This window comes from Sander lucioperca, chromosome 2, assembly GCF_008315115.2.
Source record: "Sander lucioperca isolate FBNREF2018 chromosome 2, SLUC_FBN_1.2, whole genome shotgun sequence".
Classification (NCBI taxonomy): Eukaryota; Metazoa; Chordata; class Actinopteri; order Perciformes; family Percidae; genus Sander; species Sander lucioperca.
The window spans coordinates 47,902,810-47,916,777 of record NC_050174.1 but is presented as its reverse complement, the minus strand read 5'-3'; the positions used below and the strand labels follow the sequence as shown (position 1 = coordinate 47,916,777).

At 42.7% G+C, this 13,968-nt stretch overlaps 1 protein-coding gene across 3 annotated transcripts; it reads right to left on the bottom strand.

Annotated features, from left to right (window-relative positions):
* Positions 1-1,434: 1,434 nt before the first annotated feature.
* On the bottom strand, positions 1,435-8,940 carry LOC116056825 (RING finger protein 225). 3 transcript variants are annotated; one of them, XR_004896749.1, is made up of 4 exons: positions 8,579-8,939; positions 5,225-6,094; positions 2,885-3,221; positions 1,435-2,843 (listed from the first exon to the last, which is right to left on the bottom strand). XR_004896749.1 is itself a non-coding variant. In XM_031309184.2 (3 exons), exons 2-3 carry the CDS (start codon positions 5,908-5,910, stop codon positions 2,960-2,962), a joined length of 948 nt encoding a protein of 315 aa, XP_031165044.1. In that variant the 5' UTR covers positions 5,911-6,094; positions 8,579-8,940; the 3' UTR covers positions 2,879-2,959. The 3 variants fall into 3 exon arrangements, 1 of the variants encoding a protein (XP_031165044.1); XR_004896750.1 differs by lacking the exon at positions 8,579-8,939 and adding an exon at positions 7,080-7,215; XM_031309184.2 differs by lacking the exon at positions 1,435-2,843 and having other exon boundaries at positions 2,879-3,221; positions 8,579-8,940.
* Positions 8,941-13,968: the final 5,028 nt, after the last annotated feature.

Genomic DNA, 13,968 nt, shown 5'->3' with positions numbered 1-13,968 from the left:
GCACAGCAGGCCCGGTGTGATGTGTGCGAGTGGAGGAGACGCTGCGCATGATTATGTCATAGCTTTCTCCCCACCCAATTAGGCTAATAAAGTAATGATTAAAAAACACAAATGCTTGATCAAGGGCCCTGCTGGTGGGAAATATCGGCCCGACCCGGCCCCAATATTTCCAGTTCGGGCTCGGGCAGAGAATCTAAACTCTAATACTATATGTAACATTTCTGAACAACTGACAACTAGACCTATGGTATATATTTTGTTGAGTTGTGTACGTACATTATCTCAAACCCAGAAAAATTTGTCATTGTATTCAAACCAATTTGGTCACCTGTCGATGACATCATATCCCTTTTGTGCATGCTACAGCGCTGTGGCTGTCAGCTAGAATCTGTCATATTGACTTTTTAATCCAGTTTCAAGACATTTTTAACGATAGTTTTTAGATCTTGGTGGTTATATATTTTAACCGGATAAAGGATTTTAGTCATCGGAAGTCTGGATCATAAGTTATCAGAGAAACAAGCTGAATAAAGGGAAGCAGGCAGCTTGGCTATCAGTCCCCCATCAAGTTGGACGCGGAACTGCTTTATTCAGTGTTTTTGCTGGTTTTAAACAGCGTTTGAGTGGAGGAGACCTCTGCGGATAATTCGGCTCCCGTTAAAAACCTCCCAACCGATGAACGCTGAAGGAATCCTAACCAGGAGATGCTGACTGCAATAACAGCAATGGTGAAGACAACAACTCCCATGATACTTCACAACGTCGCCAAAACTGCAGCTTTTGTTAGTTTTGATTGAGAGTCCCTTAGAAAATTACATAATCAACTCTTAAACTTTCTCCTGCTTCATAAAAAACAAACCAAAAACTGCATAATTCAAAAAAGAATTTATTTAAGTTCAACACAAGGAAACATGGTGATAGAGCAAGCTTTGCTAAAACAGTTATATAAATATATAAAATAATTTATTTTACATTGCACAGTAAAACAGGTCAGAGCCTAAAAACACAAAACAGGAGAAACAGATCAAAAATAGGAAGATAAACATTGGATTAAAACCTATTTTCCCCTCTCGGATGCAGGCTGAAAAATATAAACATATATTAAATGTAAATAAGCTTTTGTAAACAGATGAATTCTTTTGGGACGGCACATTTGATTTGCAAGTCAAATAATTAGTGGAAGGTTTTCCCTGTGGGCTGTTCTTCCATTTTCAGCTGCGAACTGACCGTCACTGATCTGTTGATTGGTCAGTTAAAACATGACCAAGGTTCTTATTGATACCAGTGCAGCACAGGGACTATCCCACGTCTCACAGCCTCCTAAAGGGTGTAACACAGGCACATTGACCCAATATTTAAAATTTCAGGTACATGACTGCCTCATGATGTCAACCACAGACACCTTTTTACTCCTTTAAAAAGAAAAAAAAGGGGTAAAGTCACCACTACAAAATACATGCAGACAGTTTTGGTTTTATTCGTCCAGGTTTTCAGATTTCTGCCGCCACATCAATGACATTGAGGATGATGGGATTTATTTTGTGGTGCTTGCAGTCTTGAGAAAGAATGAATCAAACTGCAACAGAAGGTCCCTGTTACTGTGGAAAATCAACAGGAACAAGAGTTTAACAAGGACTACTTTTTAAAACTGTGAAAACTAAATTATGGGAAGGCATTCTGATGCTTTTAGCACCTCAAATGGAATCCCATCATCCTCCATTGTATCAATGTGGAGGCAAAAATCATCTGAAAACCTGGACGAATAAAAACGAATACTATCTGCATGGAGAGACAGCTCTAGAGGTGAAGTGGAAAAATATTTCTGTAATTTGCGTCAACTATTCAGTTACACTATGAAGCTATATTCATTTCCATCATGTATAATATTCCAGCATCTATGGAAATTCTGTGCTCTCTGTGTCAGACTGTAACTGACTCTTTATTTGCATGGCTCCCGTTTACAGCATTTGGTTACGAGGGGCAGAGGCGCAACAGGAGGAAAGACTCCTGTAAATAACAGCCACTTTGAAAGACTGAACACAGAAACAAGCAGGTAACAATTCAGTCGCTAGGCTCTCTTTAAAGTGCTGAAAGCTGCCAAAAGGAAGTTTAAATATGAAGAAGGTGGCACCGCCTGGAGACAGCTTTATGTAGTATTGTTTTTTCTTACGCATTATATTTTAAGAGTTTTATGTCCCAAAGTAACAGTGAAATTAGATTCAGTCCCTGGAGTCACAAGTTGATTTTAGACGTATCTGCAGCTGGATGGGAGCCACCAGAGACTTTGACCTTGTAATATAATAAACCTGCGATCAATCAGAATAATACAGCACGTCTACATATCTTCTCTGCCATCACTTGACCATCACATCAGCCATTTCGTAAAATGAAATTCAAGACATTAAAAAGTGGTGATTGTGTGCGTTTCCCCCCTCCCAAAAAACCTAAAGTAATTGAAGATTGAAGTCTTAAGGGCTGTAGGTAAGATTAAAGTGCTTCTCACTTCCCAGTGCTTTTCCAACTCAGCTGTTACACGACCGCCATTTTGTTGCTTTAGGCAGAAGGTTCTCATGTCCAGCTACATTTAGCAAATCATTTTAAGCTTAGTTGTACTTAAGTACTGTAAAACAGATTAAAAGGCCACTGCTTCTCAGTCTCACAGATACTGTACCTTTCAACCTCAGCTGCATTTTGGGAGTACATTTTAAGGACTTAACAATAAAAATCTACGAGTGGAAAGTCTTTACGCTTCTCACTTTCTCAGCTCATGAGTTGAGTGTTGACGTTTGTGTCCTTTTGGCTTCGGAGCGTTAAAAGCCAGAAATGATGGCTTTTTATTTCACATCTGAATCCGTTCTGAGACAGATGTTGCTCATTAATTAGATTCAGACGGTGGAATTCTACTGTTCGGTGACCTTCTCCGCCACTGAAAATAAAAGCAGGAGGAAGAAATGTGATGTCACCCACTTTTATCAGCTTTGTATGTGAGGAGGAAGATGATGATGCCCGTCAGCAGCACCATCATCATCACCACGGACGCCAGGAGGAAGGCCCGGCACGCCGGCCGGCCCGTCAGGCGGAACAGAGCCCCGCCCACGCCGCCCGCTTCGGCGCCGCGGCTCCCGGCAGGCGGGCTGGGAAGCCCCACGTCCAGAGAGAGGTTCATCGACCTCAGAGATGTCAGCGACCTCTGACCCCACTGCCGCGGACCTTCAGATGACCTTAACCAGAAACACAGAACTATTATTATAACTGTTGACTATAACTAATTTTAGGCTCAATCTATTGAAAAAAACAGTACAACCACTGATCTGCTGGCCACTGAGCAGCTCCACTGGAGCTGTTAGGGCCTCAGTGGTGGTAATGAGGGAGGGACGAGCACTGCTCTTTCACTTTCCCCACACAGATTTCTTTAACCTTTAAGGCAGTTACACACCGGGCCGATAATCGGCCGTTGGACCGTCTGGCAAGGTCGGTGACTCGAGTCTGTTCGGTGTGTTCCGTGCCGTCGTCCGTCCAAGGGGACGTTGGCCTTCATTTTGGCCGACCCGACATGCTCAGGTGGAAACAGGGCAGTCGGGACTCACCCGGAAATGGCGAGCGGAATGACCGTGACTAAGCCTCTCAAAATCTGACGAAAATCTTTTAAACTGACCTTTGTCGATCTGAAATGAAGATCGATTCAGCAACTGCATGGTCTATTTCTCGCTTAAAATGTTTTCAGAAACACGTTTCGGTGAACTATTTTAGTACAGTATGAGATCGTATTCTGAACAAGCCGCCACGACAGTCTGGCTGTGAATTTCCAGAGAAACCAGACCCACGTGACGCGTTTGTCCAATCAGCTGCCGCTTTTCATTTTTTGGGTGACGATACAGATTAGCGCCGCTGTTATGGAGACGTATTACGTCTCGTCGCTTTGGTGCGTTCCGAGGCACTTTTTTGACCAACTCGGGGAGACTGATCAGCCCAACTGCCTTTTCTGCCGAGGGTCAGCCGTCTGGTCGGTGTGCAACTGTCTTTAGGCCACCACTGCCTTTTTTTTTTTTTTTTTTTTAAATAACCAATTCAAAAGTCCCTTTGTGAGAAATATTCTGCAAGTGGAAATGTAATACTCTGCCTGTTTTAACCTAAAAAAAAAAAAAACAAATCTGTCAGGCAACTGGGTTAATCGGAGTTATTGACTGAATTACTGCATTTTTTTTTTTTTTTTTTTTTTTTTAATTCAATGCTTAACTTAAAAGGCTAGATTCTGTAACAGCATATCCAGACGCTGTTCACCTCCTAAACATCAGGTGTTTTTATTTTTGTCCAGACACAGTGAAGGTACACATCACAACCGTTTCCTGGTAAATCTTGAACAGGAAAGGCCTGACTAAGGGGAAAATAAACCAGCAGAACAGAAGGCCTCTGAATCATGTGGAGCAAACAGGCGTTATCCGAAGATAGCCATGCTATTAATATTTAGGTTATTAAACTTTAGACCGTCAAATATAAGATGACGTTTTCACAGGTAATTATTATCAAGCAAACACGCCTATTAACGATTAAACATTTACCTATGTGCCTCTGGTTCACTCAGTATGGCTGTTGACCTTTAAATGTATTTGTGCGTTTAAAAACTGGCAGTTTGAGTTTTAATTTGGCTTTTTATCTGCAGCTGAATGGGAGCACTGTTAAACAACTAATAATAATAATAATAATTATGGACAGATAGGACAATTTTTTAACCACTGAGAGGTATAAAAATATATCCTTTAGTGGGAAAGGTATATTGCTCTAAGTGTGTAAGGGTAAAGTGGAAGCAAATTAATCACAAGTACTCTTGGGTGGATTTTATATTCTTAAGTCTTAATCTGTTCTCCGGATTAATGTATTAATTTATTTTATCTCTATGAAGCCACATTAATGATCAATTGAATTGTTATCTTTCCTTGTTTTGGGGCTGGAAAAGGGTGGGGAGGGAGCAATAGGGAAGGACAAAAGATGCATTTGTGCATGTCTGTTTGATTGAAATAAAACTACCATAAAAAGGAAAATATTTGTTTAATTCAAGATATAAGTTTTAAAGTTAAGTCCAAGAACCCTGAGCCTTAGAAGAGTTTAACTTATTAATATGAAGCTTCTGGAAAGCATAAATGCTGAGAACTGAGAATATGAAGCATGTTTTGAAACTGTTAAAATCATATTTCTTTTAAAAGCTAAGAATTCAGATTCTTCACACCTTTTGACCTGCAGCTTCCCTTTGTTGCGCAGGAAGCGGATGCTGTAGACTCTCTGCATGGCGGCCGGCAGGTAGGACAGCATGTCTGAGTTTGTGGCCAGTTTGGGCAGGCCGAGAGTGGGCAGGGGCGTGAGGCCGCGGCACAGCGGGCACTGGATGGAGTTGGGCTCGGCCGACTTGACGTTGATGCGTGCCAGGCACTCCAGGCAGAAGGTGTGCTTGCACTGAAGCATCTTGGGACAGCGGAAGACGTTGTTGAACTGGCTGAAGCAGATGGAGCACTCCAGGTCCGGGCAGGTGTCCTCGGAGCACTCAGACGGCAGAGGAGACGGGCGGAGGTCTGGAGACGGGATGATGACCGAGACCTGGCAGGAGGGGGGGGTGCCGGGGGCAGGGTAAGGGTTCAGTGTGGTAGCTGGAGATGGACTTTGAGCCAAAGACGAGACTGAAACTAGGCTGGACCCTGGAAGCAATGAGGCGGAGTGGTCCGAGTTTGGTGATAGGACCAGGTTTCCTCCATTGTGGTCTGAGGAGGCCTGATAGTGAGGGACGTTATGGCTCAAAACTGTCACAGAGCTATGACCTGTCTGGATGAGCGGAGGAGACGGTACGGTGGCTGACAGAGATGGATTTTGGGAATTATCATGAGGGTCAGCAGGTGGACTTGTGTGTCTGTAGGGATTCATGACCGGTGGACAGACAGACGGATGGAGGAAGGGTTGAGTGAAAGAAGAAGGGAGTGAAGCTCCAAGCAGAAGAACAGATGGAGGATGTTGAGCCGTCAGCGGTCAGCAGGGACAAGAGGCATCAGACATGGAGGATGATGAAGATGCTCCTGGCACAGCCTCCGTCTTCAGACCAAAACTCAATCTACAGATGAAAGGACAATATTAATACACTGCAAACCAACCGTATTAAATCTACTTAATAGTGTATTATTATAATATATGGACAAAAGTATTTGGACAAAACTGCCTGTTTTTTCTGATTTGGTTTAGAAATTAAATCTTAATACTGTAGCATACACTGATATTTTAGACACATTTCAGGGTCAGTTTGTGTTTTGTCTCTTCCCTGTTTTAACATGACATCACGCACAAAGCCAGCTCTATAAAGAAATGCTTTTCTCAGTTTAGTGTGGAAGAACTTGACTGAACTAGACTTAAGGGAAAACCTCTCCAACAAGTTCCACTTCTTGCACAATTCATGTATTTATTTCTGTTAAGTTCATTCTTATGTTGATTCTTCTATCAGCATTGGAAAGTGATTAAAAAACAAAAAACACAATGCTGTGTTCAAAGGATGTTCGAAGATCAAACTCTTGACTTCCTGTCATAAAAAAGTGAAATGCAACAGTTTTTTTAGTCTAACATCAAATTTCAATCTCAGGTGCAATATTGATTGCAGACTGCACTTTGACATCATCATCATTAGTCTTTCAACAATTACAACTTGGACTGCATAGTCTTTGACCATCAGTCATACTGTAACACTGCAACTGTACGTGTTCTCTACTCTATAGCCATAGTGTGTACCATACTGATGGTATACTCTGCGGCAAAAGATAAATAGCTTATCTGACATGTCCGATAAGCATTAAAAACATTTCAAAAGAATTTTGACACAAAGAACTTGATATATTTAAAATGCAGCATTTTTAAATCACAAGTTCAACAAACATTTAACCCTGTCAGACCCACTAAGGGCTCCTAATTTACAACCTTGTGTAGTCTGTCCATAAATTAATTTTAAGTTCTAGTAGAGATCCCAAAGACACACAATGTATCAGCCTGAAATGTATAAAGCTTAAAATAAATCCAATTGCTAATTTATTAAAAAAGACAAAAGTACTTACCTCCATATAGAGACCTGCAGTTTGTTTCCAACATATTATCTCTCTGTACTAAACTGCCGTTTCTGTAGGTTTAAGTCAAACTGGATGCTGGTCTGTGTCTGAATGAGTAACACTGTACCACACAACTGGAGTCATGTTTCATTCTAACTGGTGTCACCTGGACAGAAATTTGCATTGTCCATTTTATTTAAAAAAGGGAAATAACATGCAAAACAAGCTGGCCTTCTGCAGAGATCACCCAAAGCTCTCAACACAACCAGAGATGTACAAAGATCACCTCTACTCTGTAATCTTTACCCTAAACTGTTACACTGTGTGTCTGCCCCATCTGTCCTCTAAACTGACTGACTGACTGACTGACTGACTTTTCCTGTTACGATATGTAGTTTTGCTGTGGTCATGGAGGAACTTCAATTATAAATCGGTCTGCCAGGAGTCTAGAAATAACAGAGGTGAATCACCTCTCTCATCACATCTTAATCTTTACAGTGGATATATGTATTGCAAGTGATGTTTAGTTAGATTATTTACTTTTTAATAGATGCTCATGATATACTGTATCTGTGTGGCAAAACACAGATACGGTATATGATTTGAGCTTGTGGGAAATTGCCTATAAAACGGATATGCAAACATAATGTAGTTTGCACTACCAGGCCGAGATAGTAACTTTTGAGATTCAATATGAGTTGGATTTAAATAACAGTTACTCTGGTTTTGGGAGTTATTACAGTCTTCAGGAATGTCCACATTGTAACAGCTACACTAGGACACACACAAACATTTATGCAAAACAGAGCATGCCCTGTATAAGTCTGGAAATGGTTGTTAGAGACTCCATCTACACCGGCCCTGGAAATAGAATAAGATTCATTCCGCTTCAATGCTCCAGACTGTTAACCCAGCACAATGCCATTGTTTTCGCTAAAATACAAATTCTAAATCAACCAGAACTGAAATCTTAAGGATTTCAGAACAAGCAAACCAGAAAACAGGAAGTGCAAAGAAAGAAAAAAACGCCTTCTCACGGAGACACCAAACTCCATAAGGAAAACTAGCAAATTACAATTTATCAAGTACCTTATAGAGAAAAATACCTTATAGAAATTGATTTCTAAAACAGGGGGGGATGTAAGAACGGCCTCTAATTTAGAGGCCGTTCTTACATCCCGGCACACCAAACGTATGTTGGTAAAAAAGAAAAAAAAAAAAAAAAAAACTGCCTGTTATTCTTGCATGATAGCATACACTATGTCGGGCAGAGGCCTGGAAGGGACCAGTTGTAGAGTGTACGTTTACAATTGATTGACAATTTGTCGATTTAAAGCGTTGCTTTGTTGGCAGTCGTCCCCGCCGAATTTACTTTAGGATCCTCTTGATTGGTAAAACATATAAAATAAGCAATTTTACTATGTGTGTGCCTTTATACACAAACAGAAAACTAAACAGTAAAAACGATGAATGAAGTTTGGCGCGCAAGCAGAAAACACTGCTCTTACCGTTTAAAATCACCGGTGATTGATGTCCCCTCTCATCCCACACTGCATCATCATTAGGTCGGTTTTCTCACACAGAGAGGCCCTCCTGGAGTCCTGGTTCAACTGCCCGAGTTTTGTGGTCTTCTATTGTCCTCAACTTCTCTCTTTCTGTCCGCCGTGTGAAAGTTTGACACTGCATTTGAATAGCTGACAAAAACGAGGAAACTGAGTAGTAGGCTTAGTAGGCGCGCACGTTCCCGGCTGTATTTGAAGATTAACACACGTGAAGAAAGTGATGCTGATTAACACTGATTATGATGACATAGGCCTACGCTATTATAGCCTACAACTGAAATATCAATTCAAACAAACAAATGTATCTAGCTAAGACGTGTAAGAAAGAGTCCAAGTGGTGAGTAGCCTAAAAAGATCAGGTGTATGCTGATTATTCAGGACTGGTGGTTAGCTGGAACAGAATCATCGCTGTTTACTGAAGTTAGTAACCACATGAACTGAGCTGAAAATAATATTTTCTTGCTAGCCATAGGCTACTTTCAAAACTCCGTAATTGGAGACTGTTGTAGCCTACAAAAAGATAACAGCTACCACCTCAGGTAGGCCTAACTAATGACATGGAAAGGAATTGCTTGAGTAAATTGTTAAGCTGGCTAGGATAGCCAGGCAAACCGTTAAGATCATAGACATTCCACAAAAACAGCCATCTGATCTTTATATACAAGCAGTGGAAAGAAAATCCAACTTCATCATCCAGGATGCCTCCCACCCATAGAGAGTATATAAAAGCTCCCACCCCCTCCACCAAAGCTTTGAGCTATTACCATCAGGAAGAAGGTTCAGAGTGCCTCTGGCTAAAAAGTCATTATACAACAAATGTTTCATTCCCAGTGCAATACATATACAAAACTCATGCTACTGACAACTTCACACACACTCTGCCTTCAATCAAAAGAAAATGTTCTAACATGGCAACATATTACACAATAAAGCTTTTTGAATCTTGAATCTTGAATCTTTCGGTGAATACCAAAAAAAAAAAAAGTAAAGATTGCTACAGTGTCTAATGTTTACTTATACTGAGACATTTATTGATATCTTTATTAGTCTATAAATGTACAGATAAGACTAAAGGTGAACAAGGTAATAAAATAATCTTTGATAAATATTACATTAGCTTTGTATATTAAATGTATAAAAACAAGATTATTTGCAATATTTAACATCATTGATATATATACATATGCACTTTTTTTTTTTACCAGCACAAATATTAGGTGATTTTTGAAGAGGCTTTTTTGTAATTATGTAAACAATATATTTGGGACATTTACAATTTAAAAAAACAACAACAGCAACAACAAACCAGAGTCAAATTCCTTGTAGTGTTCACATATTGAGCCAATAAACCTGATTCTGGTAATGGTGACACTGCTCCTAAATTACCTCAAACATATCTTTGGCATTTCTGTTTTGAACGTTCTTGTTGTTGGCATATATATACACAATAATAATATTTGGAATATTTCTCCTGGCATTCTTGTATAGGTTTACTGTATGGCCAGAGTTTTGTTCCAATATAGGCTACAATATGAAAACCAGGACATAACCCTCTGTCAGCATGGAAACACCGTCTGTAGAAACAAGAAGATGGAAGAAGATGCCCACTTGAATTTGCCTCATTCAGGATTTCGGACTGTAGATTTTGGACCCTATTTTATACAGCATACTTGCGTAAAGAAGACATGAATTGAGGAGAGATCCACTGTGAGCCACTCAGGGGCGGATCTACAGGGGAGCAAGGGGGGGCAACTGACCCCCCACTGTAGGGCCTTGCCCCCCAGCTGCCCCCCCCCTAACTTTGGTGTTCAAAAAACTGTGCTTGTAAAAACAAAGTGCCACTATGTCCACAAGCTTCTTAAAACATTGAAACAAACAATTCATTTATATTATTTAATAATAAATAATAATTGTAGATGTAATCTTATGTATATATTTTGGGGGTTTAGGATGCAAATGAGTGTTTGTCCCCTGATTTATACATCAAACTATATTACACATGACTGTAGTGCATCTTAACATTTAAACAACAATAGACTAGCTCAACTAAACCAAATTGTCTCAACAGCAACTAACTAGGATTAACTAAAGGAAACCACAAACAAGGTCCTGGTTTTATACTGATGGCAAACGAGCCCCCAACTTGTTATGACCGGCTCACAGGCCACAACAAAAGAGGGAGATGCACAGCAACGTAACAATAATAAAGTGACATTTATTAAATCATGATGCAAACAAGAGAACGATGAGGTGTGATTGTCAGTATCAGTGATGAATGAAGGTGTATGGATGTAATGGAGAATGTGAGGTGCATGTTGTCAGTAGTTAACAAAGGGAAAACTCAAACAGAGAGAAAACATGTTGGTGCGCAGTCGGGAGAATGCGGCCGCCTGGTCTCGGGGCAGGCGGGGTTAAATAGTCTGGGAGGACCGGCCAGGTGATCACAGTCATCTCATTATCGCCTCCGCTCCACCTGCAAGTTAACAAGACAAACCACAGTACACATGTACGACAGGCCCAGGGCCGTCACACCAACAAACATTTATTTTAAAAGATTATTTGTGTAGCTAGTGTTTGTGTGTATGCAGTAGTTATTATATAGTTGTGAGGCCTAGTTTCAGTTTTCTCACATCGCCACAGGACTTGCGCATAGGTGAGGATTAAGGTGAGGGTGTGGGTGCGCAGACCTCATTCCCACCATCTTCATTCCTACCAGATGGACCTCCAGTGGCATGAGGGAACCCACGACGACCTTCGTCTGGCAGGAGTTGCAGGGGGCTGCCGGTGGTCCGGTCAGTTGGACTCCGTCTGTACCTGTCCCCAGGTGCAGGTTTGTCTTCGGGGTTTGCTCCCCTAGCCACTGTACCCTCCCGAGTTAACCCACGTGGCTGTGGGGTTGCCTTCTTCCGCCTTCCCAGTCGTTGTGGTGGTTCTCACACTAACATCTTCCGCCTGCGCTGCCGTTGGGGTCTTCACTATTTACCCATAACTGGGACAGTGGTTGACGGGCATCAGGGCGTTTCCACTCACCGATGGCCCTGCATGCCACGTCTCTGGGGCCCACTGCTGCTCCGAGACCCTGTACAACTTAGCCTGGAACCACAAGGGACCAGTTACCATGTGTGCCACGGGGAGGCGTGTACGAGATCTTGGCAGTGGAGAGGCTATGTACCGGCTGAGGAGGCTTACACACTCGGCTCCTCTTTTCGCCCCTGAAAACAAAGGGCTATCCGGTGGCAGTAGCTGAAAGCAGAGAGTGGCAAGCAGAAGCAGCATGCAGCATGCACTAACTACAAGCACTACTGCACTGACGCATCACACGCCCTGCGTGCAAACGCACACACACACACACACACACACACACACACACACACACACACACACACACACACACACACACACACACACAGACCCACACACACACACACACACACACACACACACACACACACACACACACACCAGCACACACACACACACACACACACACACACACACACACACACACACACACACACACACACACACACAGACAGACAGACAGACAGACAGACCCACACACAGACAGACAGACCCACACACAGACAGACCAACCCACCCACACACAGACAGACACACCGACAGACAGACCCACCCACACACACAGACAGACAGACACTATACAAGTACAAATGCATTTTCTTTTCCTCAGCCAGGCAGAAGCTTTTTGTACCACTTCTTCTTCTTTGGCTTTTGCATTATCTGGCTCTGAAGATCTACCAGCTGGGACCTCATGGTGCTCTCAGTCCTCTCCCAGTCCTGCTCTTTTTCCTGCTGAGTCAGCTTCAGGCTTTCTGTGGCCTGAAGGAGGGATGCCTTGTCCTCCTTCCACTCGCTGAGATTACTCTCCAGCTGCTGCTCAGCCTTCTTCAGAGCAGCCAGGAGGCAGTCACTCGCAAAGCTTAGCTCGTCATTCTGATCCACATAGGAGGCTCTTGATTTCTCGCTCTCCTCCAGCAGGGAGGTTTTCTCCTGCTGCCATAGGACACGCTCACTCTCCAGCTGATGTTCCCACTTTTTCTCAAGAGCAGCCATGAGGTTCTTGTTGCTTTTGTCCTGCATCTCCAGCTGGGCTCTATGGGAAGCCTGGGCTCTTTCCAGTATCTCCTTTGCCTCCTCGTCCTGTTTTCGGAGAGCTTCCTCCATCTTGCTCAATTTATCCTTCAGCTCCTGAGCTTGAGCCCTCTCAATCTCCAGATAGCTCTCCAACATCACGTTGGTGGTCTTACCTACCGCGAGCATCTGTCTCTCTTTATGAAGCTCGATCTTCTGAGTCTCCACATTATTTTTAAGGGCCTCTTTCTCTCCCTTCATCTGCTCCAATTTGACTTTCAGGTCTTCAGTAATGAAGTACTGCAGGTCGAGATCTTTCTGGGCTTTTCGCAGCCTGTTGCTGAATTTTCCCAGCTGGGTTTTCAGATACTCTGTTTCCCCAGGTGGGGAGTGGACACGTTCAGCCAGAGCCTCATCCAGCTGGGCTCTATGGGAAGCCTGGGCTCTTTCCAGTATTTCCTTTGCCTCCTCTGCCTGTTTTTGGAGAGCTTCCTCCGTCTTGCTCAATTTATCCTTCAGCTCCTGAGCTTGAGCCCTCTCAATCTCCAGATAGCTCTCCAACATCACGTTGGTGGTCTTACCTACCGCGAGCATCTGTCTTTCTTTACGAAGCTCAATCTTCAGAGACTCCACATTATTTTTAAGGGCCTCCTTCTCTCCCTTCATCTGCTCCAATTCGACTTTCAGGTCTTCAGTAATGAAGTACTGCAGGTCGAGATCTTTTTGGGCTTTTTGCAGCCTGTTGCTGATTTTTCCCAGCTGGGATTTCAGATACTCTGTTTCCCTGGGTGGGGAGTGGACACGTTCAGCAAGCTGAACTTTCAAGTCACACATCTCCCTCTGCATCAGCTCTTTCTCATGGCTCCAACTGCTGCCCTCTCTCTGTTGTTGGAGCTGATCGAGGAGATTGGCCAGCAAGTCCTCTCGGATGATCAGGTGAACTCTTCCCTCAGATTCACATTGGGTGAGCCTCGCCTCGCTGTCCTTCAGTTCACACCGTACTTGTTCTTCAAGTGAACTGAGATAGAAATTAATCTGCGGTTCAATCTCTCTTGAGTGGAATTCCATGTTTTCCAACTGTGTATTCTGCTGGACCAGTGTTTTTTTCTCTTGTTGCAATGTGCACCTTTGGATTGTCAGTCAAATGACTCTCTGATACAAACTGCTGTCTGAGTAAATTTGTGTCAGAACTAAAGTTGGGTCCCAGTATTCATAGTGTCGTTATGACAACAACAACAACATGT